Source organism: Theropithecus gelada, chromosome 3 (assembly GCF_003255815.1).
Source record: "Theropithecus gelada isolate Dixy chromosome 3, Tgel_1.0, whole genome shotgun sequence".
NCBI lineage: Eukaryota > Metazoa > Chordata > Mammalia > Primates > Cercopithecidae > Theropithecus > Theropithecus gelada.
This window is the reverse complement of record NC_037670.1, coordinates 68,606,075-68,613,632: the sequence shown is the minus strand read 5'-3', so window position 1 is coordinate 68,613,632 and position 7,558 is coordinate 68,606,075. Positions and strand designations below refer to the sequence as shown.

The 7,558-nt window shown below is 51.7% G+C and overlaps 1 protein-coding gene across 1 annotated transcript in view; it reads right to left on the bottom strand.

Annotated features, from left to right (window-relative positions):
• Positions 1-480: 480 nt before the first annotated feature.
• The window catches only part of NUDCD3 (NudC domain containing 3), a 108,600-nt gene continuing 101,522 nt past the window's right edge, over positions 481-7,558 (bottom strand). Inside the window, exon 6 of the mRNA XM_025378700.1 lies at positions 481-4,247. Coding sequence (XP_025234485.1) covers positions 4,137-4,247 — 111 coding nt within the window. The 3' untranslated portion in view covers positions 481-4,136. The remainder of the gene's footprint in view (positions 4,248-7,558) is intronic.

The window sequence follows — 7,558 nt, the reverse complement described above, 5'->3', positions numbered from 1 at the left end:
GACCTGGGCCAGCTGGGTTCAGTGACGGTTGGTCCTGCCATGGGCTCTGGTCTCCCCAACACCCTCTGAGGGGGAAGCAGGAAGTTGTGAGGGGTAGCCGGGCTCAACCTTTCTTCCCTGGCACGACGCTGTCTCCATGTGCAAAGTGGGGACTTCAGGCATTTGGTATGGAGGAATGGATGGTGGATCGAAAGCCCCTACCAGGCCCCTGTCACACCACGGAGCCCAGTGATAGGGGGTTTCTTCCCTCCCTCTGAGGTAAGACCAGTCTGTTAAACTTCCAGCACTAAAAAATAAAACCCAGTGGGAGGAGAGTGAGGACTGAAAAACTACATTATCAGGTATCATGCTGATTACCTGGGTGACAAAATTATCTGTACACCAAACCTCTATGATCCAATTTACCCATGTAACAAACCTTGAACCTAAAATAAAAGTTGGAAAGAAAAAAAAAAGGTAAAATTAACAAATCCACATTAGTGTGAGCTGGGTGAGTAGTTTAGTCTGAAAAGACAGAATATTCATTTTTCTTCTCTCTGAAATAGTGACCACACTGTCCTCACCAGGACTGGCAGGGGAAGCCCCAGGGCTTTGTGACCCTGTCCCTAGGGGGCACCCTGGCATCCAGTGAGCACTCCCCAGGGCAGCAGCCTGGTTTAAAAGCCTGTTCCCCAGACCCGGTAGTCAGATGGTGGAGGGAGCCTCAGGGACATAGCCCAGTTCTTCAGGACCTTGAGACACATGGGCTGCTTGGCCTCTGACCACCGAGGAGAGAGTTTATCAAGGACTGGCCAGGTTCTGTGCTGACAACTTCGTGCTTTTCATTCACAAAGCGAGTCATACTGCCCGTTCCCCGGCTGAGCTGGCTGCCAATAGGCCCAGTGGGGAGCAGATTTGAGGTGGGGGTGAGGTCTGTTCCCCAAGCGCAGTGTTCTGGGCAGTGAGTTCTCTGTGCAGCAGCTGATGCCTCTTGGACACATTTCCACACAAAACACTTCTCAACTGTTCTCCCTCCTGCACTCTTCAGGGGCAAATACGCCTCTCCTCTCTGGTGGGTTATTTCTGGCCCTGGGAGTATGCTAGGCAATTCTAAGGGTTGCCTTTGAAACAGTCTTCATTCAGCCAAGAAGTAATTCTCACACCCCTGGGTCCTGTCCCCAGGGGTGAGCAGGGTCGGAGGAGGCTGGAGATGGATACCCATGGAATGGGGTGGGGCACAGAGAAGGAGAGTCAAAGATCTGACTGAGGAAGAAGCAGGTGGCCAGCCACCTGGGAGACTTGTGTGTCAGACATGGGGTTATGTCCTGGAGGAAGCCCATTGTGAGGGCTCAGCAAAGGTAACAGCAGGTATGCACCTGGAGATCAAGGAGGGCTTTGGAGCCTGGTAGGCAAAGATGGCCCTCCAGTGGAATCATTCCCAACTCTGCACTCACCCTAAGCTTTCCGGTAACTACAGAATTCCAGAACCTGTTTGAAAGGATGTAAGATCTATAGCTACATTCTTTTTCTCCTCACTAATCAAAATCTTACAGGATTTCTAAAGCTGTGTTGAGATCTTGCCCAGTGCACTCAGACCAGATGGGAAACAACCCCTAAGAATTCCCCACGCTGGTGTTTGCTGTGTACATTGGCCTGGGACCCCGAGGCCAGAATATAACAATAATGACCATGCACAGACAGAACTGTCTCAGCAGCAAATGTCACACGCAGACCCAGAACTGCTTAAATACCGATTTATTGCAAACCAACACCGAGGAGCTGGAACAGCTTTGCAGGCTGGACACCTCACTCTCCTGGGGCCCTGGACAAGGGAAATGAGTCACCCCGCTTTCCTCGGACCTCAGCTGGTGGGACTTAGTGGCTGGCCAAACTGCGGCTGTTGTGTCTAAAAAGAGAAAACAGGCAGGGTGTGCCAGCTCTGGAGACTGGAGCAGTCCAGAGTGGTGGCTCAGGGCAGAGAATCACCCACCAAACAGCATGGCTCAATGGGAGCAAGGCGTGCAGGGACAGGCTCCACAACCACACCAAGCACTGCAGTGTGGCACCGGGACCAGATGCAAGTGGCTGCTCCTGCCATGGGGCCAATACCCAATACTGCCCCTCAGTCATTCTTCCTAGACATTGGTTTGCCATTTATTAAAGCAGGGCAGGGAGTGGGGAGAAATGCAACACACAATACAAAATCAGGCAAAACAAACACTGGTCACCATGGAAGTGACTCTCAAAGTCTCCCAAATAACAAGGTGTAGGGCATCTCACACCACTGCATCACTTCTGGAAGACTACCCACAGGGTGGGGCTGCAATGGGGGCCAACTCGGGAACTACAGAGATGAGAGGAGACACACACAAGACCTCCTTTCATTAGGCAGGAAAGCTCTTATGGGACAGTGGTGTGCAAATCCTAGGACCTCGATGGGAAGAACTCCAGGAAAAAAATGAGTCTTTCTCAGAAGGACCCCTCATAGATGACAAGAGTTCTGCTCCCCAGGGTCGAGATCTCCTTAGAGGGGCTTCACCAGCTCAGTGGCAAGTATCAGACAACAAGGCTCTCACATTCCAAAGGGGGTATCTAGGGCCTTCTGCTCTCGCGTGATGATGGAGCAACATGTTTGGACCCACAGAAGACTTCCCAGGAATGCTTTCTTACAAGGGGTGTCAGCCACCACTGTAAACCAGAAACCAACCACAAACTTACTCTCCAAGACAGCCCCCACAACCCAAGTATCCACAGAGAGTGTGTGCAGGGGTGGGGTCCTTCCCCTGACAATAGGCTCTCTTAGCATCTGCAGGCCTTGATTCTTGCTGGCCGTGCATGGTGCCAGGGTGCACTGCTCTGCTGTGCGGCTCATCCATGCTCTGAGCTTGAGAGACAGGCAAATGGGCAGTGCCGGTGGTAGCTGAACCATACTCCCGGCGATGGGCACCCAGAGCCCCTGTGAGTACTTGGAACACAGGCCTGAGGCCCTGTCCCATAATTTCATCTTTGCACCTTGGCTGGAGTCAGTCACAGCAGCCATGGCTCAGGGCATAGGCTTGGGGCTCCTGAGGCAGTGACCAGTCCCTAGACAACAGGTAAGATCGGGCCATAAGTTCCAGGGAGCGCAGTCTGACACCTGGCACAGAGGATGGGAAGGGGGGAGTCTTCACTCTCTTCTGGTTCAGTTGTGGTGGGACAGTGTGCCTTCACGCCCCATGCAGAAATTCCACTTCTCCTAGAAGCCCCTCAAGGTCAAAGCTTCTCAGGACTTGTGGCTGTTGTGCTCTGCTGATGAGCTGATGAACATGCTGTGGTCTCCTCCTGAGGGCACCAGCTCTCCACTCCTGCCTACGCTTTGACACCGTGCACCCAAAGAGGACGTCTTATGGGGAGCCAAGCACAGCATGCCATGCGTGGTGGCTGGGCTTGGTTCACTTCAACAAGAACCAAAGCAAGGTCGCCACAGTCAGAGAACAGAATCCCTGCTGCATCTGGACCTGAGCCCAGAACCCGGGCTTTCTCCCAACAACTAGAATGTGCAAACAGGGCTCCAGTTTCCACTGCTCTGACCATGAGGCTGAGGCAGGCAAAGCACATTTATAAAGGGATGAGCAAGAAGACCACGTGAATGCTCCCAAAAGAGGTCAAGGGGCAAAGAGTTTCCCAAAGCAGCCCCAGGCACAGCCATTCCTTGCTCGCCCTCATGCAAGCACAGAGCTTCACACACTTCAATGACTTCAGCTTCGCCTGAGAGCCCAGCAACAATTCCACATCCCAACCAGAAGACATGCAAGCAGAATAGCGTCAAAACAACAGCAAGCAGGGAGCAGGGGAGGAAAGACATGCTGCCTGCAGTGGCTGGTTGCTGTGGAGACAAAAGCATGTGATCCCAATTTGCTGGGATATCCTCTCCTGCATTTCAAACACCTTCACTCAGCGTCAGCCACAGTGGCCACCACACAGCAGCTGGCCCCGCACCTTCTCTGCAACAGTCTGGAGATGCAAGGTCAGGGTGGAAGGCCTGGTTCACCCTTGAAAGAAAGGATGGTTAGGGGTAAACAAGACGAGCAAGTCCCTGGAACGCAGGGAGCCGAGGAGGGTGGCCGAGGATAAGGCTCTGCCTCCCCACCGGCGAGGGTTTCCTTTCCTTCTGGTCATTAAAACTGCACAGCCCCCGGGGAGATGTTGAACATGGCGGGGTCGAATCGCTGGCCTCGGAAGGGAGAACCTTCAGCATCCCACCCCTTCTTCAGCATCTCATGGACTTTCTACAAACAGAAAATAGAGAGATTAAAGGGGATCAAAAGGCACTGTGTACTTTCTCCCAGAGCAGACTCTGACTGCAGGCAGAGAGCCTTCCTGCTTCCTCAGGGCTCAGGCACTTGCCTGGCAAGACCGGCTCCCAGAGAACCGTACTACCCTGGAGCAGCCTTCAACCAAGGGAGGTACTGGGTGCCTGCCAATTTCTCTGCAAGACTGTGCTCCACAGACTGAATTTCTAACCCTTCATCTTCTGTCCCCAGCAAAGCACTGGCTCCTCTTTATGGTTCATCTTGTCCCTTTTCCACCAGGATCTCTGTCCAAATTCCAAACAGCCTGCAACGTCTATGGTCCCACCAGGTACTGACTAAGGCACGAAGAGGGAGTGTCCCAGCCCACCGGGGTTGTAGAAAAGGTGCGTAGAGAAAGTGCTCAAGCCCCACCTGAGTCATGACTAAGGTGTGCAGAGGAGGTACCCTAGCACCCCAGGTATCAGCATCAAGAACTATATCATCAGACAATCCACGGTTGACTGAGGATGTGGCACGGAGGAAAAGACCTCAGAATGTCCAGTGGTAGACCCGCCAGTCAGGAATTCCCCACTGCATCCTTGCAGATGCAGTCAGAGCTGGTTGACTAAGCCCTGGCCAACATGTGGCCATTCTGGAACTATCTAGCCTCCAAGGATCAGAAGCAAGCCTGAGTGTGTGGCCATGGCAGGAGACATCAGGAAGACTGGACCCTGAGGGAAGCATCTGTACCTGAGTTGGCAGGCTCTCTCTCCTCATAGGGACTCCACATCTGCCCTCCTCACCTGGCCACCATGAGTACACTGAGGGCTGGGGATGATCTCTCCTTCCTTCTGACCTTCTGACCACAAGAGACAAAAGAGACCGTGCAGGGCCAGTAGTTATTCTACCAATATGATCCACAGTCCCTGCTGCAGAAAACCCGGTAGCATAGGCCCAGAAAATGAGGCTGTGGGATTCTCAGCACCAGGGCTTCTCCTTAAATAAAACACAATCTTCCTAACAAGAGGGTTTTCTTTTTCCTGTTTTTATTTTTTAGAGATAGGGTCTCACTCTGCTTCCCAGGCTAGAGTGCAGTGTGTGGTCATGGCTCAGTGCAGCTTCAAACTCCTGGGCTTAAGGGATCCTCCCACCTCAGCCTCCTGAGTACTTAAAACTACGGGTGCAGTCCACCATACCCAGCTTCTTTTTCATTTTTTAAAACCTAAGTGATGCAACAACAAGCATATCAAAGACACATACTATATACTAGGGATGAATTGACATTACTATCAATTTCTTACAGGCAACTCACATTAGAGACTTTGGAAAGACCATTTTGAGAACAAGTACTGCAGCTCACATGGAGTGGCTGTGGGTGCAGAGAAGACTACATGAAGACCCCTCTGCACAGCCCTGAAAGCATGGCCCACACCTCTGCCCACTGGAAGTGTGAGGCTGCATAGTCTCAACCAAACATAAGAATGGATGACTTCAGCAGGCGGCTGCACGAAGCCTCTGAACCTTTCAACAGAATCCCAGCCAGCTGTAGGGCAAATGACAGCTGCAGAGCCCTGCAGCCACCACACTCTCACCCTGGGAACCGGGTTGCTGGATGAGGGCCCGATGTAGGATTCCCAGAGTGCAAAGGGCAGATTAGTAGACTTGATCTTAAATAGAGGGAGCCTAGGATGCCAAGATCAGCATTCAGACCTTTCCTGAGGCAAAAGTGGAGAGCAGGCCTTCCTGTGTGTCACCAAATTCACTCTTATGACCAGAGACTATGCTAAAGCTATCTGCCTATGAGATGTCACAATTACTAACGTTAGGGTGAATCCTACCAGGCTGAAGAGATCCTAGACACAGACACATCTCAGCACAGACAGAGCAATGGCACCTGTACATTCCACATTCTCTTTCTAGATGGGAGAATCCTGCTCGAAAGAAATTAAATTAGGGAAAAGATGAAGGGTTTTAAATTTGATAACTGTGGAAAAAGGTTAGTGACACCAAAGAATTTAAAACAATAAAAGTATTATCATTTCAAAATAAAATTTCTTCAAAATACACAGCATCTGTGGCATTAGAAGCACAATTTGAAATCTTGGCAAATTTAGAAAACTCTGAGTTCACACCATAAATGGGCATCAATGCCAGAGCACGCTGGTAACTGTGACTATGCCGACGTGAACGGCAGATGGAGGCTGACAGGAGAACCTGGCCCTGTTTCCATTCTCTCTCCTTAGCGAAGCCTGGTGATCCCAGCGAAGCAACTCCGGCCCCCTAACTCTCACGATAGTCCCTCTGCCTGTGAGGTACCCCTCAGGACGCCTGAATAAAATGTGGCTAACCTGCTACATGAGGCCACACAAGGGCATGTACCTACCTTCTATGTCTGTTTCCTCATTTGATTTTTTTAAAAAAGGCTAGTCACTAAGGACATTTTACATGAAATCTCTGTGTGTTGCAAGCCTCCATATGCTGCAGACCCTGCCCCAGACACTGTCAAGCCCAGGAAGGAGTTGAGACTTTAGTATCAGCACCAGGCAGGTGCTTGGACACACACTCTGAACGACCATAGCTCTGAGAGGTCAGTTCATTACTGTCTACAGCTGTTGCCTGAGAGCTGGAGGCTCCCTGGCTGTTGAGGAGCAGATCAACCCCAGGGAGAGGGTCACTCTGGGACCTACCCCTGCACCAACCAGCCCTGGGCTCCTGCATGTTGCTGAAGATCTCCCAGGGCACTTTACCCTGGGGAGGGACACACATCCTCTCAAGGGTCAGGATGGTGCCTCATGGCAAGTCTATAGCAGAACAGATTTCGATTTAACACACAGAGCTCTTTCCACTGGACCACAGCATCTTCAAGGTTCTTTGAATCCTTCCTAACTGGGTCGCTGCCCAGTCTATGGGCTCCCCAATGCTAGGTCACAAGAAGCTGTTTGCGGGCATGGGGACTTTCTGTTCCACACCTGAGCTGTGCAGTGCCCTAGGGACCAGAAAAACAGCTTGCCAAGAGGACACCAACAGGATGACCCCACTGGATTGCCCTCAGAGCAGGGCAGTAGGGCATGAAGGGGATGTCAGCTGCACCCTGCGATGCTGCATGTGTGTAATTATGTATGTGCATGGTGCTTACATACAATGTGTACTGCTGCCATCTTTCACCCCTTGAGGTTGGCCTTTCCCAGACTGACAGTGAGGATCTAGGTAGGGGTCTGAGGTCCAGAACTGCCTGGAAGTTGCCTCAGCTTACCTGGAATGAACAGACCTCCCCGTTCCTGGTCCTGGGCAGTGGGCTTGGCAACAAG